Raw genomic sequence first — 27,134 nt, forward strand, 5'->3', positions numbered from 1 at the left:
ATAAATCGTTCTTCTCACTGTTTTTCTATGATTGCTGCGTCAAACCAGTACTTAGGGACAGTCACTCAGGCCTTAATACCATTCGATTTTAAACTTATAGACACTGGAGGTGGTGATAACTGATCACTGTCCAGTTTCATGTCAGAGTTAATCAAGAAGTTGTGTAAGCTTTTACTATTTCATATGTTAAAGAACAATGCGCTAGTTAGATTCATTGTCCATCTGTTCCTTCATACATCTTTTCACTATTAATTAATTTGTCTCCATTGAATTCAACTGGTAATTTGCCAACATATTTAAATATACTAACAGGTTGCAATCCAAAAACTTTATCTTTACTGTGATTAATATATTTTATCATTCTTTCACTAACATTAACTTTTTTAGCATCACTATCCATTATTTTTTTAACAGTGGATGTCTTGCTTTTACTTTTAGTCTCTTCTTCATACGTTTCCAATGCTCCTCATCTTTCTAATTCACTGAATGTATAATCACATTATGGACTTCCATAAGATCTAATTTCTGGTACATCTCCAAAATCTTCTGTATAATGATGAGAGGTTCGGTTTTCATCAATAGCTTTCAGAACATTGTCACCTAATCCTATAATTCCTTGTTTTACTTCATCAACATCATCAATAATTGGCTGATCTTCTTTCTCATATTTTTCATATTCTGTTCTTGGTTGTTTTTCCAAAGCTTGAATTATTGTTCTTTTAAGTCTTCACCTTTCCTTCTACTCCACTTAGCTTCTTTAACATGTTTCAGGACGTATTTTGCAAGCGTTTATTAGAGATGAAAAAACATTAAACATTTTTAACATCTAACATTAATGATTGACATTCTTTTTTAACGTTTATGTTATGTATAACGTTTATGTTTGAGGTTTATGTCATTGTGGAAATTCTGCATTTTATTTCTGAAGTTAGCTTCATTTAGGTTTTTACTCAAGTCTATCATAAAAAACCCAAAATGATCATTCCAACATTTACCACACATGTCTTTAAAATAATCAAATTTTAGATCACCATCATTAAGCTCACGATAAATATGATTTAAATTGTCATCATCTTATCTGAAAACATTTTAAAAAATTAAGATTATGTCTAACTAATTGTTTTGCTGGTTTTGAGTAAGTTTGAGCCAATCTATTCCTTTATTTCTTCCTCTAGTAAAATATTCTCTAACTATATTCTGATTTTCAAGAATGAAGTCATCAAATACTACTACTGATTTATGTAGACATTGATCTAATGGAATAATTTTATCATTATTTGCAATAAAAGTAGCAATTTTTTCATTATGCTTATCTTCAATTTTTCACATCTTTTTATAAATTCTGAGGATTTTGGTTGATCTAAACTTTTGAAGTAAACATACAAATGAGTAATTTTATTCCAGTTCAACCATCCTGTAGCTAGAATATAATTATCAATCATTAATGTAATTTTTCCACAACCACTTGCTCCTATTATTGCACATAAAATAGAATTTGTTAAAAGTTTGCATGTTTATCTTTTGAGTTCTTTGCTGGAATACTTTTCTTTTTGCTTCCAAATTTGTCATTTATTCAAATAAATTTTTACCAATACAAATGGATTATCTATTTCAAATGAGTGATAAATCATTCGTTCTTAAAAGAAATTTTAACTGTTCCAATAAGAGAAACTTATAAAAACGTTACATTAGTTTCTTTTTCTATACAACTTCTTTAATTCCAATTAATACATTGAAAAATAATTAATTATATTGTGATGGAGAGACATTAGAAATTGCTGTAGATCAGTATAGTTAAAAAATTAGAAAAATTCATTCATTCAATAAATCCATTTATTCACATTAAAGCTGATGAAATATGAAGCAGTGTTACTAATGAAAGTGATGATAAGTTGTATATATAGATATAAAGGAATATAGTACTGCAAGTTTGCTAGGATTTAATAATCAAATTATTGAAGCTAATATAAAGACTTTTTGTAATGATGTTCCTAAGATTATTCCATTAGAATCAATAAATATATATTTTATTATAGCTGATGGAATGTTTGTAAAACATAGTGATCATTTTCATTCAGAAACTAATATTTTTGCTTTATTAAGCCTAATACAGAATTTGGTGGACCAGTAATTCATAAACCACATTATCCTGTAGATATTCCTACTTCTTATCCTATTCAAGATTTAGACACTACTGTAACAGTTGAAAATGACAATCTGATTGACTGTAATGGTGCTTATGTAACAGTTGTTTTAGAAATGTCTTAATAAATTGCATCCTTAATAAATTAAAATCTACTACTTGGTGGATTTCTTAAAGATTATAAAGAAATTGTGTGGGAAAGAGATTTAACTTTAATTTTTACTAGGTATTCTAGTTCTGGAGATGCAAATCTTAGGTGGCCTGATTATAATGGCGCTAGAGTTGAAATTAAAGATACAATTCCTAAGGAAGCAAATATCTGTAATAGAATCGATGAAAATTCGGTTGTTAAATATGAACCAAATTACGAGTTAAAACAACGAGAAAATATTCTCAAACATCTAAGAATGCCAATATCTTTATATGAACTACAAGCTGTAGAAGTTGCAGGACTGAGTGGTAAGAAAAATTTTGACCATTCTATCACATATTACTATAACTGAGCCAAATTTGATACACCTTATTTCATATTTGTTAGATTTCAGACAAACTGTAAAAATAACCAGTTACTTCACTCTTCATTATACGACCACCTTAATCTACAAAATACATACCTAAAAATGAAAGAAACGAAATTCTCCCACAGGAGACATAGAATATTAATCCTCCAAATAGTTTTCTCAAAGCATTTCTCGATTTTAAATGAGTTACACTATCAGACCACACACTGACCTAGCTCTATATAATTTCATTTCGAATGATCTGATCTATGTTTTCAGTATGACTTGTAGGATGAGTATTGTAACTTCACAGTAAATGCTATGAAAACTTTGTGCAACTTTTAACGAAACAATTGCTTCAGAGACTTTAGAATATGTAACAATGTATGGTAAGAATAATTTAACAGCACATAATACTTACTGTAAATTTTTAGCAATATATATGAACAAAAAATTAGAAGAAGTTGTTGAATTGTTAACTTCCAGTTTACATTTTTTTTCTGAAGTATTTTCAGAAAGACAGAAGAAATAAAATCTGAAAAAATTTTGTACATCAATTAGAATACATTTCAGATAGCTCTTGATATGTAGATTATGTTAGCATTTTGAATTTTCAAAATCTGATAATATTTGTATGAGATCAATGTTCGCTCTCCACACATCCATACAAAACAACATAGGTCTTGCCTGTGTAAGCCTTCTAAGGCAACTGACAGTTCTGGGAATTTCCAGCTTCTATTTATCTGGCAGCATGTGGCCTCTAGATAAGACGATTCTGACCTAGCACAACATTGCCCACGGTGCTGGTGTCAGAGGGAATGAGATAATGCTGTATGCGCTGGATTCTTCGTGATTGCTCAATCCCGCGTGTACATTCTTCTATTTGCGCCATTCATTAAGCAGTTCATAACTTCATTCAGAGATGGCAATGAAGCAATTGCCATTTACAACAGTACGGGAATATACTTCGTTTTTAACATAAAATATTCTTTTTAAATCTTATTTTGAGTGTTTTAGAGGTACATAACATGTTATTTACATTACATCACTTAAAAAAAAATACGAAAACATGGAGTGAATAATTTATTTACACCCAAAAATAAACTGATGAAAACAGCATTTTTAGAATGTACTTCGTCATTCAGATTCCAACTATATGTACAAACTGCCACCGAAAACATCTGCTCCTGGAGTGCCCAGGGTGGGGGTGGACTGACCACCCAAGGAATGGGGATCACCAATCATCCAGTCACTGCTGTTCAAGCTCTGCCACTTCAATTAAAGATGACAGGACCAGATGCTAAGAAGGACAGCTACCTGGACTTCAAGGTGGACTTCAAAAAACCCGGAGGGTGGAAAGACATAAAGAGAATAAAACATAAAGAAAAAGCCCTTTGGGTTTCGTCCAAATGGCGTCAAATATTTTTGTACTTTTTGAGAGCGAATTTTTTATTTAAATTAATTATAGTTGCTCAGTTAAGTAATAAAATACACTCAAATAGAGAGCCAGTAAAATTGTAATATGAATTATTCTTTGTGAGAATGAATGAAATTCTTTTTTCTTAAATGTACCCTTAAAAAAACGTTAAATTTATTTTCTTACATTCACCTTGGCAGAAGACAAGTTACCGCTCTCACCTATTTTTGATATACGGAAAATTATTAAAGATTTTGTTACAGGCTGATGTATCTTGAGCGAGACTCTAGAAAGTTAACGACCTGAGCAGACGATGGAGCCTGGTAGGGCGCTAAAAGCATGAGTTATTTTTATGGTTCTTAGCTCATAGAAACGTCATGTTGGGAGTTGAAAGCAATTGGCAGCGAGCCCATCCCTTCGTAAATCTTGCCGGACAGGCCCACAGCCGTACAGGTCAGACAGGGCAGCCCCTCCTCAAGACAGGCCTCCAGCAGAACAATGCCGTGATACTGGCTGTGGCGCCAGCAGAGGCCTGGGCGGGCGGCGACGGTCTGACGGGTCGCAGCTACACAGTGAAGTCGTAAATGGGGCATTGTGTGCAGATCCACGAGTGATAAAAATTCACTTGTTTTCGTATCGCCGAAAGTGCAAATATGCCATTGAACCACTTCCTTTGGCCGCCTCGGTTGTGTAATAAACCTGCGGCGTCTGAGAAACGTTTGAAAATAGAATCTTTATTACACCTCATAGCTAGGACTAACAATCTCCGAGGCACAGGCGATTTAGATAAAGATCATTAAAATCGAATCTGTTCACATGTTGCCGTCGGAAGCGACACTACTTTGGAAAAAATCATCTTCCCCCGTCTGTGAAAACTTAAGAAAGGCAGTAATTGGCGGTTTCTTTTTTTTTCAGAGACACAAGTTTCTTAACTCTTGCCCTGGTTCAACATGAGTTTTTGCTGTCGTGTGAGAGGGGAGATTTAGCGCCTCTAGAGTCCTGCGATTGGCTCAAGATAGGGTGAAGGCAGTGTCGTTCATGCACTTTCCGGGAAAAACGGAGTTTTTCTGGGGAGGTGCGAAGCACTTGGGTGTGCGACATTGGTCTGGTAAGCACTTCTAGTCGAGGCTCTGGCATGTGTGGTTGGTATTTGGGACCTGTCCTGAGACTGACTTCACTTGCGAGTAATTTAGACTGGGGAGACTCTGGTGATCTTCTTACTGTACCGGCAGTATCACTTCAAACGTCTCAGACAACTCATTTGCCGAGGGCACACATATTCGTTTGCAGTTTACCAGTCTTGACGTTTGGTGTCCTTGTGTGCTCTGTCATATAAGTGAGCCAAATTGGTCCTTGATACGACCAGGCAACGGGTGTGTCACATTAAAATCTACCGTGATTTCAGGGTTTGGTAGAGAGTAAATTGCGATCCGTCTGCCTGATCGCTAGATAGTGAGACTTTTGCATTTCTATCATGGCCGCGATCGATTCGCAGGTACTGGCTCCACGTCTCACCTCCCCCGCACACATCTCGCCAGCTCCAAGTTACATCGCTGTACGAAGCAAACAGGGTAACGTACTGCCGCTCCGACTTTGTCAGGGCGTACAGATCTCAATCGCCACTTGCTCTCAGGTGCACCTACGTTTAGAAACTACAGTGGATTTGATCAATCAATGTCTGCTCTGCGTGTGATCAATTCAGATTGCGGTATCCACATTTTTAGGGCCAGAGTTCTTGACTCACTTCTGCCACTCAGGATACTTGTCCAGTGTAGTCTTAAACCACCTGTTAGTTGTTTACAGTATTCAATCAATAAACTGCTCAGCATAGTTTGTGTCTGTTTTTTTTAGAAAAAAATAAATGTTGTTTGAACACAAAAATTTTGTCAACATTCTCAATCATTTAAACAGCCCCCACTAGGGTTGCCTGTCAACGTTTTGTATTAAAAAGTAATTATTTCATAATAGGTGAATATGATAAGAAAAATGTTCATTTTTATTAATTTTCTAAGTAATTTATACTAAAACAGGTGTTTTTAAGGGAAAATAAGTGAATATTGACCAGTAATTTTGAGTGTAGTAGATCCATTTAACTAATCCTGTGCAACTTAAGTCGGTCTTGGCGCGAGCCAGGGCTGAGCCAAGCGAGCTAGAACCGGTAAAATGGATCTGCTCGTGATCTGTTTACCAGCTTCGTCGTTTCCGAGATGCTCTTTCACAGGCTGCAGGCCATAAAAATCTGTCCTTTATCAAACTGACACGTCAATGGATTTTCCATTTCTACCGCACATCATGTCTAGAATGATTCCCCATCTGTCTATGCTTCGCTTGTACAAGATGTCCGAGAAATGTTGCGACAAACTTCCAGAAATTGTAGAGGGTATCTTGAGGAACAAATTGAGGATAGGAACCAGTGTCTGTAAACGTCATCCAACGACGCTACAGAGCGTCGAAGGTATAGGGGCCGGCGCTTTCCAGTAGGCCATTCTTTCGGTAAAAAAACGTGGCTGTAGACTGACGGACCATAGGTGGGACGTCTCGTAATGTTGTTTGTTATTCAATGATTGCCAGTGGAGAAGAGAAAGTTAGCTGCTGCGTAGGCAGGCCTTGTCTTCTATGAATGCGATGTTCCGTTGCCTCAGTAGGTAACGGTTTCAGACATGGGTTCCCATCTGCAGTTTATATTTGTCATCGAAAAATATTGGATATTTTAGAAGGTTCCAGGAGAAAATGAAACTGAAGATGGAAACACCTGTCCAAAGCCATCATCCAACAAGGCATTGCAATCGCAGGAGACAAAGCCATTGCGCAGCAGCTCGTTCTCCATTCTCCACTGGGGATCATGGCAATCAGTCGTGATCGGTGAATAACATGCAGCATATCGATACGTTACACCCACGGCCTGTTACCATTTAAAGTCACATTTGCTGCAGAAGGGGTGGCCTACTAGCAGGCGCTGCCACCTAGTACTTCGACACTCTGTAGCATTGTTGGATGACGTTTCTGGATATGGGATGCTATCCTCTATTTGTTCAAGACACCATTATAGCCCCTCGAAATTTTTGCAACGTTTCTGGGACACTTTCCTCACTGCGTCACATGGTTGCAGCACTAGTTCAAAAAAATGGTTCAAATTGCTCTGAGCACTACGGGACTCAACTTCTGAGGTCATCAATCCCCTAGAACTTAGAACTACTTAAACCTAACTAACCTAAGGACATCACACACATCCTTGCCAGAGGCGGGATTTGAACCTGTGACCGTACCGGTGGCGTGGTTCCAGACTGTAGCGCGTAGAACCTCTCGGCCACTCTACGCAGCACTAGAAGACGGCATTCAATCTCGTGGTTTGCAGTAGCCACAATGTGCTGATTCACCAGCGTGTATACTCAGTACACCACTGCATAGAACGCGGTGGCCGGATTCCCTGGCTCTACACCAGTCAGTCAGATATGGATCGAGAGGAAAATTTAGTGTCGGAATCCCTCTGTACGATTTGTTAAGTGAAACAATTTCTAAAAGAATTAAAGCATATATTCTGACTGAACTATTGCTCTGAAGTAGAAAAGAACAGATTTTCCATGCCATTCGTATCGTTAGTTGCTACTAACGTTGTTAGTATTTCGCATAAATTTTTGAATTGTTCGGATGATTACGATACCAAGTCATCCAACAAGTTTCTACCATTAAACCTAAATCACGAGAAACTAACTACAATAGAATTCTACATCAAGAATTCTAGATTAAACGAAACAATAAAATTAAGTTAAAAACGCAGTTTACCAACAGAACGTCACTTCCTAGTAATTGATATGTTTCTCTGCTGTAACTAACACTACAACGACATCACTACAAAATCAGTAGCAATAATTATGAGTTACGAATCGCATAACATTCCGTCAAATTACCGAACGGCAAATATTTGCTGTTCCCTAAGTAACCTGTATATACGCCGAGGTAACAAAACACACGGGATAGCGACATGCAGACATACAGATGGCGATAGTATCAAAATTCAGATGTGTGTGAAATCTTATGGGACTTAACTGCTAAGGTCATCAGTCCCTAAGCTTACACACTACTTAACCTAAATTATCCTAAGGACAAACACACACACCCATGCCCGAGGGAGGACTCGAACCTCCGCCGAGACCAGCCGCACAGGCGGTAGTATCCCATCCACAAGATGTATAAGGAACCTGCATTATTGGAGCTGTAATTTGTACTCAGTTCATACATGTGAAAATGCTTCCGACGTGATTATGGCCGCAAGACTACAATTAATAGACTTCGAACGCGGCATGGTAGCTGGAGCTAGACACGTGGAACATTACATTTCGGAAATCGTTAGGGAAATCAGTATTCCACAGTGCCAAGAATGTGCCGTGAATACCAAATTTCAGGCATTACCTCTCACCATGGAAAACGCGGCGGCCGACGACCCTCACTTAACGACCGAAAGCAGCGGCATTAAGCATAGAATTGTCAATGCTAAGAGACAAGCAACACTGCGTGAAAAAAAACACAGAAATCTATGTGCAAATTACGACGAACGTATCCGTTAGGACTGTGCGGCGAAATGTGTCATTAATGGGCTATGTCAGCGGGCGTCCAAAGCGAGTACCTTTGCTAATACCACTACATCGCTGCAGCGCCTCTCTTGACCATATCGGTGGACCCTAGATCTACATCTACATCTCTGTCTACATGGATACTCTGCAAATCACATTTAAGTTTCTGGCAGAGGGTTCATCGAACCACCTTCACAATTCTCTATTATTCCAATCTCGTGTAGTGTGCGGAAAGAACGAACACCTACATCTTGCCGTACGAGCTCTGATTCCCCATATTATATCGTGGTGATCGTTTCTCCCTATGTAGGTCGGTGTCAGCAAAATATTTTCGCATTCGGAGGAGAAAGTTGGTGATCGGAATTTCATGAGAAGATTCCGTCGCAACGAAAAACGCCTTTCTTTTAATGATGACCAGCCCAAATCCTGTATCATTTCAGTGACATTCTCTTCCATATTTCGCGATGATACAAAACGTGCTGCCCTCCTATGAACTTTTACGATGTACTCCGTCAGTCCAATCTGGTAAGGAATCCACACCCACTGAAAGAGGACAGACAAGCGTAGTGTAGGCAGTCTCCTTAGTAGATCTGTTACATTGTCTAAGTGTCACGCCAATAAAACGCAGTCTTTGGTTAGCCTTCCCCATAACATTTTCTATGTGTTCCTTCCAGTTTAAGTTGTTCGTAATTGTAATTCCTAAGTATTTAATGGAATTTAAGTCCTTTGTATTTGACTGATGTACCGTGCAACAGAAGTTTAACGAATTCCTTTTAGCACTCATGTGGATGACCTCACACTTTTCGTTGTTTAGGGTCAACTACCAATTTTCACACCATTCAGATATCTTTTATAAATCGTATTGCAGGTTTTTTTATCTTCTGATTACTTTATTAGTCGATAAACGACAGAGTCATCTGCAAACAACCGAAGACGGCTGCTCAGTATGTCTCCAAAATCGTTTATATAGATAAGGAACAGCAAATGGCCTATAACACTACCTTGGGGAACGCCAGAAACCACTTCTGTTTTACTCGATGACTTTCCGTCAGTTACCACGAACTGTGACCTCTCTGACAGGAAATCACAAATCCAGTCATATAACTGAGACGATATTCCATAAGCACACAATTTCACTATAAGCTGCTTGTGTGGTACAATGTCAATAGCCTTCTGGAAATCCAGAAATACGGTAAGCCGCTTGTGTGGTACGGTGTCAATAGCCTTCTAGAAATCCAGAAATACGGAATCGACCTGAAATCCCTTGTCAGTAGCACTCAACACTTCATGCGAATGAAGAGCTAGTTATGTTTCACAAGAACGATGTTTTGTAAACCCATGTTGACTGTGTGTCAGTAGACCGTTTTCTTTGAGGTAATTCATAATGTTCGAACGCAATATATGTTTCAGAATCCTGCTGCATATCGACGTTATGATATGGGCCTGTAATGAAGTCGATTAGTCCTACTGCCGTTCTTGAATATTGGTGTGACCTGTGCATCTTTTCGGTCTTTGGGTACGGATCTTTTGTCGAGCGAACGGTTGCATTTGATTGTCATGTATGGAGCTATTGCATCGGCATCCTCTGAAAGGAACCTAATTTCTTATACAGTCTGGACCAGAAGACTTGCTTTTATTAAATGATTTAAGTTGCTTCACTACTCCGAGGATATTTACTTCTACGTTATTCATATTGGCAGCTGTTCTTGATTCGAATTCTGGAATATTTACTTCGTCTTCTTTTATAAAGCCATTTCGGAAGGCAGTGTTTAGTAACTCTGCTTTGGCAGCACTGTCTTCGATTGAATCTCCATTGCCACGCGGGATTAGCCGAGCGGTCTGAGGCGCTGCAGTCATGGACTGTGCGGCTGATCCCGGCGGAGGTTCGAGTCCTCCCTCGGACATGGGTGTGTGTGTTTGTCCTTAGGACAATTCAGGTTAAGTAGTGTGCAAGATTAGGGACTGATGACCTTAGCAGTTAAGTCCCATAAGATTTCACACACATTTGAACATTTTTTTGTATCTCCATTGCTATCGCGCAGAGAAGGCATTGATTGTTTTTGGCCGCTAACATACTTCACATACGAGCATAATCTCTTTGGATTTTCTGCCAGGTTTCGAGACAAAGTTTCGTTGTGGAAACTACACTTATATCATTCATTTGGAATGAGTGAAGATTGTCTCTCAGGAAGGCGCCAAGTGAATTTTTATCTACTTTTTTGAATAAGTATATTTTTCGTTTATTTATGGAGGATTTGGGGGTTACAATATTCAATCTCGCTACAACAACCCTGTGTTCACTAATCCCTGTATTCGTTTTGATGCTCGTCATTAACTCAGGACTATTTGTTGCTAAGTGGTCAATTGTGTTTTCACAACCGTTTACTATTCCCGTGGGCGCATGAACTAACTACTCGAAAGAATTTTCAGAGAATGCGCTTAGCATAATTTCGGATGATACTTTATGCGTACCTCCGGAATGAAACAAGTATTTTCGCCAACGCATCGAAGGTAAATTAAAGTCACCACCAACTATTATTGTATGAGTTTGATACGTGTTTGAAATCAGACTCGTTTTCTTTGAACCTTTCAGCAACTGTATCACCTGCATTGGGAGGTCGGTAAAAGGATCTAATTATTATTTTATTCCGGTTGCCAACAATGGCCTCTGCCCATACTGATTCATAAGAACTATCTACTTCAGTTTCGCTACAAGATAAACTACTTCTAACAGCAACAAACACGCCACCGCCAACCGTGTTAATCCTATCCTTTCGGAACACCGTTAGGTTCTCCGCAAAAATTTCGGCTGAGCTTATCTCCGGCTTTAGCCAGCTTTCAGTGCCTGTAACGATTTGAGCATCAGTGCTTTCTATTAGCGCTTGGAGCTCTGCTACTTTCCCAATACAGGTACGACAATTTACAACTGTTATACCGATGGTTCCTATATCTACGTTCTTCCTGTGTTCGGCCTGCATCTTTTGTGCCTGAAGCCCTTCTTGTGTTATCCCGAGACCCTCTAACCTAAAAAACCGCTCAGTCCATGCCACACAGCCCCTGCTACCCGTGTAGCCGCCTCCTGCGTATAGTGGACACCTGATTTATTCAGCGGAACCCCAAACCCAACCACCCTTTGGCGCAAGTCGAGGAATCTGCAGCCTACACAGTCGCAGAACCGTCTGAGCCTCTGATTCAGAGATGACTGGAAAACCCTGCTCTGGCCAGATGAGCGCCAATTTAAGTTGATAAGAGCTGATGGTAGGATTCGAATGTGGAGCAGATCTCACGAAACCTAGGACCGAAGTAGTCAACAATGCACTGTGCAAGCTCGTGGTGGCTCCGTAATGGTGTATGCTTTGTATACATGGATTGGACTTGATCCTGTAGTCCAACTGAAACGATCATTGACTGAAAATAGTTATGTTCGACTACTTGGAGATGATTTGCAACCATTCAAGGGCTTAGTGATCCCAAACAACGATGGAATTTTTGTAGATGACAATGCACCATGTCACTGGGTCACAGTTGTTCGTGACTGGTTTGAACAACATTCTGGACAATTAAAACGAATTATTTGGCCACCCAGATCGCCCGGCATGAATCCCATCGAACGTTTATTGGATATATCCGAGAGGTCATTTAATGCTCGAAACACTGCACCTGCAGTAGGCCTACTTTCGTAATTATGGAGGGCTATAGGGGCAGCATGACACAATATTTCTGCAGGAGACATCCAACGACTTGCTGAATCCGTGCCACGTGAAGTTGCTGCACTACTCCGGCAAAAGGAGGCACGACACGGTGCTAGGAAGTGTCCCTGACTTTTGTCACTTCAGTGTACGATTCAAAGAGCCCGCCATCTGGAGAATACTCCGCGGCGGCACTTCGCATATTCGGCAATCAGTGAGCACTCTCTCTGTCCTTGTTGAATGATGCGCTTCTGACACTGTCTTCACACTCTGTGGAGTATACGGACACGAATGTCAGTTTTGCACACAGTTTCATTTTGCTACATTTAATGAACACAGCGTATCCTTTGCAGAGCGAAAGAGATTTCACTCACAGCAAAATAAGATGCTGTTAACATCCTTCGCAAGTAATAAATAGGAACTGTCCATCATTGAACGTTGCACATAACGTCCAAAATAACTCGGAGAAGTACGACTACAGGAGAAGGCGGCCAAGATGATGTTCGGCAGCTCTATTATCGTTGCTGCGAATGATTGCGTGATTGCATGTATCTAGAGGAAACTACACAGTATAATGAAATAGTTATCCGGGCCAATCTATCCATAGGCGTGTGACTTTGTGATTGCGGCCCCATAAAGCGTACAACCTTTAGCGGTACGCACGCGACAACATGCGGTAGCTAATATGTTCCAAAACGCCACATATAGAAACGACTTTTTCCCGGGACTCATACCTCGGCCTCTGTTGATGATAGAAAGATAGGGTCGTTTTGTATAGCCTTTCGTACATCCAACAGAAGGATCGTTTTATTGTCACTCTCTTACAGAACAGGTCAAAGTATGACTATTACATACTTCCTCCCGCTTAGGCAAATGCGTAAAATCGGTTGGTTCTTTTTGTATTTTGTTTTGTCTACGGTGGACTTTAAGGGGTATAGGGAACCATAATTAGTTCAAAGGCGGTTCCTTCGAGAAACCATTAAAAAGGGGTTTTCTGCTCAAATTTTTCGTACCAAAATAGAGTCGCAGATTCCAAGACGGCTATGCACAGTAATTACATGAAATTTTTACGGTTTATTCATAGGACCCCGGTTTCCAGGAACTTTGAATATTTTTTATATCTTAACCTTTTCCAAGATACAGAGGTTCAAAGTTACTCTACTTCCACTCGTAAAATACGCGTGTAAGATCCGGTATGAGGCATGTTCTCAAGGAATTTGTCTAGAAGTGCCATCTACCCGTTTTCAAAAATCTTTAGCTGTTATCTAGAAACACCCCAAAACTTGGTATTTGGAGACCCAAACCGAGTCGCAGATTCCAATACTGTTATACACATGAAATGGGTGTAATTTTTTCGGTATATTTTAAGATCTCTCACGCAAAAATTTGTGCATGTAAAATTCAATTTGAAATGTAAAATTAGTTTTGTGTTGTTTCAATTTCACCTAAGTACTACCAACATTTTATCGACCCATAAAGTTATTTCCATATGAGTGACGCGCCCTATTGTGGCAGCGAAAAGAGGGGAACCAAGACGAAAGTGTTACTATCGGTGCACAAAAAAGGTAATGTGCTACTGTTTAAAAGACTCTGGCTCAAACGTGGAGTACCAGCTGCCTCATTCTACCTTCCTCAGCACCTTTAAAAATTTTCCTAAAAATTTTTCCATGTGAACATATTCGAGCTTTTTTTCCTAAGAGAGAAGGAGACAGAGACAGTGGGAAAGAGAAAATTTAAAAAAAATACTGGACGATAGTAGGCAGTGGTCGTGGTATAGAAAGAGCGAAGCAGACAAGGGCAGTATCAGAAAAAGAGACGGACACAGTATCAGCAGAACATAGTCGACAGTGATGTAACAGTGCTACGTAAAGAGTAAAGGACACACTGCCAATGGGAAGGAACAGAAAGGAGGAGACTGTGGAAGTAGGTGAGAGCCAGTGATAATGAGAAACAGAATCTATGACAATGACTATGAGGAACAGAGAAGGTAATAGTGAGAAGAGACAGCAGCAGTGGGAGGGATCGAATGAGACAGTAGCAGTAAGAGAGAGCAAGTGGGAGTGTCAGTGAGAGGTGACAGTAGAAGTGGGACAGGAAGAAGGAGACTGTGGCTCTGAGATGGAAGACAATGACAGAGAGCTACAAAGAGACAATGACAACGAGTTGGGCTGAATGAGTGAGTGAGAATGGGCAAGTGGCAGTGGACGGCCCAGTGGATGTAAGTGAGAGACAGTTAGGTGAGTTTGTGGAAGTGAGAGGTGAAATGCTTGTAGAAAAGAGCGCGGATATGTTTGCGTGGCAAACGTTTTGCGAAAATTTTTGATAATGCTGAGAAAGGTAGAATGAAGTAGCTCGTACAGCACTTTTCAGTCAGAGTCTTCTAAACAGGAGCATTTTCGCCTTTTTAATGATCTGATACGTGTTATTTCCTGCTGATCATTACCGAATAAAACTCCATGCATGTGAGACCGTCGCATTAGGAAGTACTGTTCATTTTTCACTAGTAAATTAATACACTCAACACTGTACACATAGTTTACTCTACAACGTACGAGAAAACTTGAGTGTTGTACGTACCGTAATATACTTACTGACAAAGAGGAGGTTCCACAGTGCAGACAGAGACGGACCATTCCTTCACTTCCATTCTCAAGACCTTGGTAAACATTATCATCGCACTTTTGGACAGGCAGTATGCACTCACCCTCGGAACTGGCACTCTGCCTGTAATGTCCCAAACTTGATGTTAAAGTTACTGTTCTACTTTTTGTTATTCTTATTATTATTGTTACTGTTGTTATTCATATAGGAATATTACATAAAAGAAGATACTACACAGTATTAATACTACACAGTGTTAAAGTTACTGTGCTACTTTTTGTTATTGTTGTTGTTATTGTTATTATAATTATTATTATTGTTATTCATATAGGAATATTACATAAAAGAAGGTACTACACAGTATTAATACAGGCAGTTGAAAATGGACACGTGCATAAATTAACGTGATGGCTATCAACTTCGTGGCACTTTCAGAAGTGGGATCCTGCCCCGGATCAATTCATCTCAGGGTTGACAGCTGAAACAACGGAATATGGTACTGTTCGGTGACTGGTGAGTATCGGGAAATGTGAAAGAGGGCTGTGGCGCCTTTACCAGTACACTGCGATACTGCAGTCCAGTTCAGGAGAAAGTGAGCAGATCCTCAGAATAAGTGACTATGCATAAGATATACAATAGTTGTTGTTGTGGTCTTCAGTCCTGAGACTGGTTTGATGCAGCTCTCCATGCTACTCTATCCTGTGCAAGCTTCTCCATCTCCCAGTAGCTACTGCAACCTACATCCTTCTGAATCTGTTTAGTGTATTCATCTCTTGGTCTCCCTCCATGATTTTTACCCTCCATGCTGCCCTCCAATACTAAATTGGTGATCCCTTGATACCTCAGAACATGCCCTACCATCCGATCCCTTCTTCTAGTCAAGTTGTGCCACAAACTTCTCTTCTGCCAATCCTATTCAATACCTCCTTATTAGTTAGTGATCTACCCATCTAATCTTCAGCATTCTTCTGTAGCACCACATTTCGAAAGCTTCTATTCTCTTCTTGTCCAAACTATTTATCGTCCATGTTTCACTTCCATACATGGCTACACTCCATACAAATTCTTTCAGAAACGACAACCCGACACTTAAATCTATACTCGATGTTAACAAATTTCTCTTCTTCAGAAACGCTTTCCTTGCCATTGCCAGTCTACATTTTATATCCTCTCTACTTCGACCATCATCAGTTCTTTTGCTCCCCAAATAGCAGAACTCATCTACTACTTTAAGTGTCTCATTTCCTAATCTAATTTCCTCAGCATCACCCGACATAATTCGACTTCATTCCATTGTTCTCGTTTTGCTTTTGTTGATGTTCATCTTATATCCTCCTTTCAAGACACCATCCATTCCGTTCAATTGCTCTTCTAAGTCCTGTGCTCTCTCTGACAGAATTACAATGTCACAGGCGAACCTCAAAGTTTTTATTTCTTCTCCATGGATTTTAAAACCTACTCCGAATTTTTCTTTTGTTTCCTTTACTGCTTGCTCAATATACAGATTGAATAACATCGGGGAGAGGCTACAACCCTGTCTCACTCCTTCCCAACCACTGCTTCCCTTTCATGTCCCTCGACTCTTGTAACTGCCATCTGGTTTCTGTCCAAACTGTAAATCGCTTTTCGCTCCCTATATTTTACCCCTGCCATCTTCAGAATTTGAAAGAGAGTATTCCGGTCAACATTGTCAAAAGCTTTCTCTAAATCTACAAATGCTAGAAACGAGCTTTCTCTAAATCTACAAATGCTAGAAACGTAGGTTTGCCTTTCCTTAATCTATTTTCTAAGATAAGTCGTAGGGTCAGTATTGCCTCACGTGTTCCAACATTTCTACGGAATCCAAACTGATCTCCCCCGAGGTCGGCTTCTACTAATTTTTCCATTCGTCTGTAAAGAATTCTCGTTAGTATTTTGCAGCCGTGACTTATAAAACTGATAGTTCGGTAATTTTCAAATCTGTCAACATCTGCTTTCTTTGGGATTGGAATTATTATATTACATTATATTATATTATATTATATACAACAGTATAACCATAAAAACAGTAAACACGCCTTGATACCTGCGGTTTCTTTTTTTTTTGTTATTTTATTTCAATAGTCTTCGCTTAAATAATGAACGACGTCCTTTTATTACATGATAGTTAATGTTCAAGTAACTAAGACCAAGTATCAAAGTACATTTATGCTTATGCTGTTTGTCGTCCTGGATAATGACATAGAGTCTAACACTGAGTAGAATAAATGAATCATGTTTACTATATTTGTCCCTGACTTGTAGTTATAATACACGTGGAGGTGATAAAAGTCATGGGATAGCTATATGCACATGTACAGATGGCGGTAGTATGGCGTACAGAAGGTGTAATAGGGCAGTGCATTGGTGGATCTGTCATCTGTACTCAGGTGATCCATGTGAAAAGGTTTCCGTCGTTACTACGGCCGCTCAACAGTAATAAACAGACTTTGAACGCGGAATCGTAATTGGAGCTACACGAATACGACACTCCATTTCGGAACTCGATAGGGATCCACAGTGTCAAGAGTGTGCCAAGAATACCAAATTTCGGGCATTACGTCTCACCACGGACAACGCTGTGGAGGACGGCCTTCACTTAACGACAGAGAGCAGCGGCGTTGTCGTAGAGTTGTCAGTGCTAACAACAAGCAATACTGCATGAAATAACCACAGAAACCGTTAGGACAGACCGGCGAAATTTGGTATAAATGGGCCATTGGAGCAGACGACTGACGCGAGTATCTTTATTAACATCACGACGTCGGAAGCAGTGCTTCTCCTGGGCTCATGACCACGCCAGCTGGAACCTAGACGACTGGAAAACCGTGGCCTATGAGACCCGATTTCAGTTGGTAAGAGCTGGTGGTAGGGTTCGAGGTGTGGCGCAGACTCCACGAAGCCATGGACCCAAGTTGTCAACAAGGCACTGTGCATGCTGATGGTGGCTCCATAATGATGTAGGTTGTGTTTACATGGACTGGACTGGGTCCTCTGGTCCTACTGAAACGATCATTGACTAGAAATGATCGGCTGTTTGGGGACCATTCTCAGACATTCAACGACGGGAATTTTAGATATGACAATGCGCCATATCACCGGACCACAACTGTTCACGACTGGTTTGAAGTACAGCCTGTGTAACTGGCCACCCAGATCGCCCGACTGAATCCCATCGATCTTTTACCGAACGTAATGGGACGGTAAGTTCGTGCACAAAATACTTTCGCAATTATGGACAGCTATAGAGGCAGCATGGTTCAATATTTTTACAGTCGACTTCCAACTACTTAATGAGTCCCTGCCACTTCGGATAACTGCACTACCCTGGGAAAATGGAGGTCCGACACGTATTAGGAGGTATCCCATGACTTTTGTCACGTTAGTGTATCAGGAACGACCAAATCGTTTCTGTTCGAAGGCCTTTCAGTTCTGAATCAGCATGCCAGTCAAGCAGAATCGCCAGGAGCATTGAGGCAAATATAGCACCGACGCATCAGCCTAAGGACACAAGTTTGGTAAATCACCGTGTTTTGATGCTCGAAGATGTCCATAACTGAGTGCTGCACAACTTCGTCCGACAGGAATCTTCGACACTTCAAGGTGTTTTTTAAGGGGCAAAGGCATGATAATGGCATGTGGAGTTACCAGTGCTATTGTGCAAGTGCTTCAGCGCTTCCCACTTGGATGCGACTGGCTTCCCTGATAGACCGGCGTCTTGCACGGACTTGTTGCACCATTCCACAGGGGTGGTTTTCGACAGACGTGCTGCCCCATACACATTTTTCGTTATTCGGTGGATGTGCACCGTTGTTTGACCTTCGGTAAGTAAGAGTAACAGCTTGTTGGTCCTTATTGGACGCATCGAACGTCGCCATAGTTTACGTTTCCGCATGCACGTTGGAAAGACGCAGATGCTACACTAATTCCTCGGCTAAATGTCGTTGCTTATACAGGGTGGTCCATTGATCGTGACCGTGCCAAATATCTCACGAAATAAGCGTCAAACGAAAAAACTACAAAGAGCGAAACTTGTCTAGCTTGAAGGGGGAAACCTGATGGTGCTATGGATGGCGCTGCCATAGGTCAAACAGATATCAACTGCGTTTTTTAAAAATAAGAACCCCCATTTTTTATCACATATTCGTGTATTACGTAAAGAAATATGAGTGTTTTAGTTGGACCACTTTTTTCGCTCTGTGATAGATGGCGCTGTAATAGTCACAAACATATGGCTCACACTTTTAGTTGGTAACAGGTAGGTTTTTTAATTAAAATACAGAACGTAGCTACGTTATAACATTTTACTTCGGTTGTTCCAATGTGATACATGTACCTTTGTGAACTTATCATTTCTGAGAACGCATGCTGTTACAGCGTGATTACCTGTAAATTCCACATTAATGCAATAAATGCTCAATATGATTTCCGTCAACCTCAATGCATTTGGCAATACGTGTAACAACATTGCTCTCAACAGCGAGTAGTTCGCCTTGGATCAAATGGCTCTGAGCACTATGGGACTCAACTTTTAAACCTAACTAACCTAAAGACATCACACACATCCATGCCCGAGGCAGAATTCGAACCTGCGACCGTAGCGGTCTTGCGGTTCCAGACTGCAGCGCCTAGAACCGCACGGCCAATACGGCCGGCTAGTACGCCTTCTGTAATGTTTGCACATGCATTGACAATGCGCTGACGCATCTTGTCAGGCGTTGTTGGTGGATCACGATAGCGAATATCATTCAACTTTCCCCACAGAAACAAATCCGAGGACGTCAGATACGGTGAACGTGCGGGCCAGGGTATGGTGCTTCGACGACCAATCCACCTGTCATGAAATATGCTATTCAATACTGCTTCAACCGCACGCGAGTTATGAGCCGGATATCATGTTAGAAGTAACGCGAGCTATGAACCGGACATCCATCATGTTGGAAGTACATCGCCATTCCGTCATGCAGTGAAACATTTTGTAGTAACATCGGTAGAACATGACGTAGGAAATCAGCATACATTGCACCATTTAGATTGCCATCGATAAAATGGAGGCCAATTATCCTTCTTCCCATAATGCTGCGCCATACATTAACCCGCCAAGGTGGCTGATGTTCCACTTGTCGCTGCCATCGTGGATTTTCCGTTGCCCAATAGTGCATATTATGCTGGTTTACGCTGCCGCTTTTGGTGAATGACGCTTCGTCGCTAGATAGAACGCGTGCAAAAAATCTGTCATCGTCCCGTAATTTCTCTTGTGCTCAGTGGCAGAGTTGTACACGACGTTCAAAGTCGTCGCCATGCAATTCCTGGTGCATAGAAATATGGTACGGGTGCAATAGATGTTGATGTAGCATTCTCAACAACGACGTCTTTGAGATTCTCGATTCTCACGCAATTTGTCTGCTACTGATGTACGGATTAGCCGCGACAGCAGCTAGAACACCTATTTGGGCATCGTCATTTGTTGCAGGTCGTGGTTGACGTTTCACATGTGGCTGAACACTTTCTGTTTTCTTAAATAACGTAACTATCCGGCGAACGGTCCGGACACTTGGATGACGTCGTCCAGGATACCGAGCAGCATGCATGGCACACGCCCGTTGGGCATTTTGATCACAATAGCTATACACCAACACGATATTGACCTTTTCCGCAATTAGTAAACGGTCCATTTTAACACGGGTAATGTATCACGAAGCAAATGGCATCCGCACTGGCGGAATGTTACGTGATACCTCGTACTTCTACGTTTGTGACTATCACAGCTCCATCTACCACAAAGCGAAAAAAGTGGTCCAACTGAAACATTCATATTTCTTTACGTACTACACGAATATGTAATAAAAATGAGGGCACCTATTTAAAAAAAAAAGCATTTGATATTCGTTTGGTCTGGCAGCGCCATCTAGAGGGCCAACCATAGCGCCATCTGGTTTCCCCCTTCAAGCTAGGCGAGTTTCGTTCTTTGTAGGTTTTTCGTTTGATGCTTATTTCATGAGATATTTGGCCCGATCATTATCGATGGACCACCCTGTATACCCACATCGGAATCGCGATACGTTGCATGTAAGCTGCCGCAACGCCCTACTCGGAACCTTTCTGATCCCCCTTTATATTTCGCTTAGTATTTGGGGTATTGAAGTTGATTGCATACAGCGGTTTTTACATTTACGCTGCTGTCGGCATTTTTGGGAATGAAGAAATAATCATACATATGCCGTTACGTTGTCTGTAACATTCCTTCCTCCAGATTCGTTACCACGAAATCACGCTGATGTATACGTACTTTATGTACTGCGGACAACGTCTCTTATGGGATTTGCAATACTAGTATACCTTGGCGTTTCCTATAAATCCCCTCTTTAAATTCACAGCTGTATTTGTGAACTGGGGTAACGACCGTGTCTTTAACGATCGTACACGACGTGTCGCGCGCTCCTTCTACATCTACATCTACATCTATACTCCGCGAGCCACCTTACGGTGTGTGGCGGAGGGTACTTATTGTACCACTATCTGATCCCCCCTTCCCTGTTCCATTCACGAATTGTGCGTGGGAAGAACGACTGCTTGTAAGTCTCCGTATTTGCTCTAATTTCTCGGATCTTTTCGTTGTGATCATTACGCGAGATATATGTGGGCGGTAGTAATATGTTGCCCATCTCTTCCCGGAATGTGCTCTCTCGTAATTTCGATAATAAACCTCTCCGTATTGCGTAACGCCTTTCTTGAAGTGTCCGCCACTGGAGCTTGTTCAGCATCTCCGTAACGCTCTCGCGCTGACTAAATGTCCCCATGACGAATCGCGCTGCTTTTCGCTGGATCATGTCTATCTCTTCTATTAATCCAACCTGGATCATGTCTATCTCTTCTATTAATCCAACCTGGTAAGGGTCCCATACATCTCCGCGAAGGAAGAGGAAGAAAACGGCCGCCAGCGTGCTGCTGCGAACCACACTCGCTCAAGGGCTCGCCGTCTTCCTATGGTTGGCCCTTCGGACACCACCAGAGGACGCCGCATTCGCTTAGACTCACTGCGTGATAATGTAACCGTCGCACGTCTAAGGTTCCCCATAACGATCTCCACTCACATCTCGGAAGACTCGCCGTGAGAATAGAAGAACATAGCACGAAGCTTCTAATACTGCAACAGCTACCAGTTGCCTGTAGGCTGTTAACAGCTAACAAGTGCTTCAGTCACAGACAGTGTGAAACTGAGAATCAAGTGATCAAAATATATGTATTTATAAATTAAACAGAGTAAATAATTTATTTATGTACTAATGTTTGTAGTGCATTCCATCAACTTACGCAACTACAGACACACAGTTAACATTGGTTTTTCTGTATTTCTGGATGTATGGAATATTTACTTCCTAATCAAATTTTTCGGTTATGAATTTGCCTTTTTGGCGGGTCTCATACATTACTGTTGTGTGGTGGATGCCGGGGCTGCCTTCTCTGTAATGTGCCACATTAAGCCAGTGAGCACTTAAGCTCCTTGCAGGCAGGTTATTCTATGAGGGACTGTCTCTTCTTAATGCCTTACTTCCTGCAAGTCTATGTTGATTTCTCAGTTTATTCAGGTTAACTTTTACGATTTAGATTCTCCTACCTGTACCAGATAGTTTATGTAAGTCGGCAGACCCAGAGATATTGGAGGTGAAACCTTCTAGGATGTTACGGTGCATCATTTTCCTCTTTAGTTTCTTCTACACGATTGACGTTTCGACCCCTCTGCTGAGATCTTCACGATGTTCTGGTGCTCACTGTCAGGTGTACACTGTCAAAGCCCCACCGCCGTACCATCTTCACTAGGAGTTATTGCCTTGTACTTATGGTGCAGTACACACCGGAGGCGAATTGCTTGATATGCTGTGTTGTAGTGTTTATTTACTTCATATCGTGTTTCATTATGTCTGCGTGGTGATGTGTTCAGACATCAGGGAATAACCTCCACGGTACAAGGAAAACCCATATAGGGCAAACATTTTAGCGGTGGATGGAGATTAGAAAAATATCCAACAATAATGGAGTATGTTGGATGTGATTACTGCTCCTGAGCTGATGAAGTTGGCACGGGAGACAAAATCGTTGTGTACCCCACGAAACTAGGCACCCCACCTCACAAAAAAGTGATGTATACCAATTTTTGGGTAGCCATTGAAAGGAAAGGGATACTGGACTGAATTCATGGAGGATGGGGAAACGGTCGCGCGGCACTGAAGCGAAAAACCAACCTATGAACGCTACATAAAAATTGGGGCTCCTGATTATCCAGAGGAGAATTAAATAGAACAGTGCATTGGCTGTCTGAAGGCACCTAGGATGGCTGTGCCGACCCAGGTGGCAAGCAACAGCCTCCACATGATTAATCTGGTCTCCAGCAAGCCATTAAAAACGACAGTATAAACCAAGGGAAACATCGAATTCAACCTGGACCATTGGTGTCCATTTTTGTTCATCAACGAGTGCATAATTTGACTGACGGCTGATGATCAAATAGAAGAGTGCAGGCAGCTATGTGCCAATGGACGTTTTAGGTATGTACTCCTACGGCCTCGGAAGTTCGTGAGTCAATAGTGCTTAGGGCCAGTATCACGTACGGACGTTGGACGTCTCTCATGGCAATGAACATCTTTTTCGATGAGCAAGTACATTCTGTTACGTTAACAGAATATACTTGCGGTGTCTATCACATTGATAACAGAGCTAAAGTGACTGAACATGAAACCGTAGTTGCTTCAAAACTGACTACAAATAATGATAAGAAAAGGAATCAGGTAATTTTCTGCAGAACTATCAAAGAAAGGAAAGTATGAAGAAAGCTGTTGAGAAGATGGGACAGGATGACAGGGCACGTTTTAAGAGAACAGGAAATAACGTCCACGGTAGTAGAGGGAGCGGTAGTGGGTAAAAACTGCATGAGATGGCAGAGATTCGAATACACCAAACAAATGGTTGGGGACATAGTATCTTACTCTGAGTAGAAGAGATTGGCATAAAAGAGGAATTCGTGGTGGGCCGCATCGAACCAGCCACAAGAGAGTTGACTTAAGAAAAAAAAATGGACCGAAAAAGATAAAAGTAATGTGGTTCTTCAACTCTAGTTCGCTCCAGATGTTTAGCCTTAGGTGTTTTACGGTTGTTACTGCTTCCAATGTTTTATCCCAAATCGTATAATCGAGCAACATGGAGTCTTCCCGCCTACTTATGAAAAATACTTTTGTGCTTTATCTTTTTCCATTGAAGGTCAAATATCATGCTTCGATGTTCTTCAGACCTTCCTCGTTATCCTTACAATCCTCTGCTGTCCGTGTACGGCTCTCAGAGCATCCGTTGTCATCCACTGGATCATTTACTTGTGAGTACAGCGTGGCCGAGCGAGGAGGCGGAGCTCGTAGGACACTCGAGTGGTAATCGGGAGCACCTGGGTTCCGATCGGCGTTCCGCCACCAGGATTTCAGTCTTCGGTGGTTTCCTTAAATCACTCATTCGCAGTGCGTTATGGTTCCTTTGAAAAGGATTCTGCCGATTTCGTTCTCAGTTCTTTCACAATCCGTGACTAAAGTCCGTCACACATGAACCCATCGTCGAGGGGACACTAGGTTCTAAATACCGCTAACGGCCATCTCAACAATAGTGTGTGACGTGAATGTCAAACTTCCTTCTCGTGGTGTTGTAATAACTTTTGACAAAAAAAGTGTGTCTCGTTTAGTTTATGTATTTCATCGGCTGCTGTTTATTTACTACAGCCACCAATTACGTGCTCTGGGATCAAGCCTGAATTTCACATTCTTTCTTTCGCTTACGCCAGAGTCCCGTAGGGATCGCTGGGTCGGCGTGGTTACAACTGATTTGGCAATGTTAATGTTAGGGATGGCCGGATGCCCTTCCTGCCGCCACCACGTAAACCCCCCCCACCCCCCCCCCCCCCCAGGACGGAATCAGTGTACCCCAACTGTCTGCGGCTAGTGTAAATCGTGAAATAGTGCGGACGTGTTTCAAATGTCTGCGACGCGTGTGACTCAGGCGGAACGTGGAGACCAGCTCGGTATTCACCTAGTGGGATGTGGAAAATCGCCTGAAAACCACATACAGGCTGGCCGGCACACCGGCCCTCGTCGTTAATCCGCCGGGCGGATTCAATCCGGGGCCGGCGCGCCCACCCGAGTCCAGGAAGCAGCGCGTTAGCGCTCTCGGATACCCTTGCGGGTCCAAGCCTCAACTTCACATTACACCACGTGAAACTGGCCTTGCTGGAAACGCTCTCAGAAATTGAAAAACATCACTTCGCAAAGGATACCATCACATACATGCTAATAAAACTTTCTGCAGTGAACAACTGTCTCCTTTCTCAGCAGTTTGCTTTCTATTCCTTACTTTGTCAACGTCTTTCTGTTTTTACTGGTGCTAAGCCCCAACACATATTCAATTACCTTACTTACCTATAGGGCTGGCGACGTTGACAAGGCGGCCCTTAGACTTCTTGAGGAGCGGCAGGAACGCCTTGGAGACCCTTATGGCGCCCATCGTGTTTACGTCCAACACCTGCTGGAATTTCTCCAGCGGCGTGATGTCCACTTCGCCGAAGTCGGCGATTCCTGCGTTGTTTACCACCGCCCATAGCTCTAGAATAAGAACGCAAATATCTTTCACATAGACCCAGTAGTGCTCTATTAAGAAACATAAAATCTGTTGCATTGCGAAAGGAATTTCTGGTAAGTTTCGTTTCTATCAACTGTAGCCTTGGTCGTACACGTTACTCAACATAACTCGCGAGTATGTAATACCTGATTTGGGCCCACATATTAATCATTTCCACCATATTTCTCTCTTTCCTAAACTCCTTCTCTTCCTCCCAAATTTTCCGATTATCACGCGACAGAAGGACAAGAAACTTCCCTACATTTGTTCCATCGTTGCAGACGAGATCGTGAACTTTATGACAGTACACTCCTAACCTTACATCGTATATTATTAGAACTTTTCTATATTTTATACATAACTGTAGAAAAATATCGTGTATGTCAGATACAAGTAAGAAACTCGCTGGTGATCAAACCTTTTTTGAAACTTCCTGGCAGATTCAAACTGTGTGCCGGACCGAGACTCGAACTCAGGACCTTTGCCTTTCGCGGGCAAGTGCTCTACCAACTGAGCCACCCAAGCACGACTCACGCCCCGTCCTCACAGCTTTACTTCTGGAAACATTTTTTAACTGTATATGAAGGTAGTATCTGTTCTCGAAAGAACAGTTACCGTTGATGACCATGCAGCTTTCGCTAGAATGAAATGATAATTAAATGGACACCTTAGCTGCAAACAGGCGTTGACATACTTCATTGGGGACATGTTGAAAATGTGCGCCCCGACCGGGACTCGAATCCGAGATCTGCTCACATGGCAAACACTCTATCCACCTGAGCCACCGAGGGCACAGAGGATAGTGCGCCTGCAGGGACTTATCCCTTGCGTGCTCCCCGTGAGACTCTCATTCCCAACATGTTCATACCACTGCGGGTAATATATGTTTGCCCATCATACTCATAACTCGTGGCAAATTAATGTACCAAGTCCCATAAGAGTTTCGGCATAGCGTGTGCGTTCGCACAAGGAGGTCAATGGCCGGGAAGCCATATTTTTAACTATATATGAAGATAGTATCTATTCCCGAAAGAACAGTTACCGTTGATGACCATGCAACTTTCGCTAGAATGAAATAATAATTAAATGGACACCCGAGCTGCAAACAGGCTTTGATATACTTCATTGATGATGGATAGCGTGTCTGCCATGTAAGCAGGAGATCCCGGGTTCGAGTCCCGGTCGGGGCGCATATTTTCAACATGTCCCCAATGAAGTATAGCAACGCCTGTTTGCAGCTAGAGTGTCCATTTAATTATCATTTCAAACCTTTTTTAGTACGTGAGAATGTAATAGCTTTGTTCTAATTTTGAACAAGTCACATTTGCGTGAATTTATTTGCCGCTAAGAGTAATAATAGTATTTTAAAGAATGTGGGAGAAGTAATAAACAAATAAAATTTGTAAACATAAATCAAGGCGCTCGCTGGGAAGACAGACCAACTGCAATGCGTAGCAAATATGTGAAAAGAATAACTTTAAATTAGGGACTCAAAATGAGATTTCTGTGGCTCGGAAAAACGGTCATGGCGACTAAGAAAAGCAG

General features: G+C 41.5%; 1 protein-coding gene across 1 annotated transcript in view; it reads right to left on the reverse strand.

Moving 5' to 3' along the window:
* LOC124594912 (estradiol 17-beta-dehydrogenase 2-like) overlaps positions 1-27,134 on the reverse strand; it is a 144,996-nt gene that overhangs the window by 39,722 nt on the left and 78,140 nt on the right. The window contains exons 4-5 of the mRNA XM_047133396.1: positions 25,391-25,573; positions 14,912-15,044 (exon numbers count right to left, since the gene is read on the reverse strand). Of these exons, the coding sequence (XP_046989352.1) occupies positions 14,912-15,044; positions 25,391-25,573 (316 nt within the window). The remainder of the gene's footprint in view (positions 1-14,911; positions 15,045-25,390; positions 25,574-27,134) is intronic.

This window comes from Schistocerca americana, chromosome 1 (genome assembly GCF_021461395.2).
Source record: "Schistocerca americana isolate TAMUIC-IGC-003095 chromosome 1, iqSchAmer2.1, whole genome shotgun sequence".
In the NCBI taxonomy this organism is placed as follows: domain Eukaryota; kingdom Metazoa; phylum Arthropoda; class Insecta; order Orthoptera; family Acrididae; genus Schistocerca; species Schistocerca americana.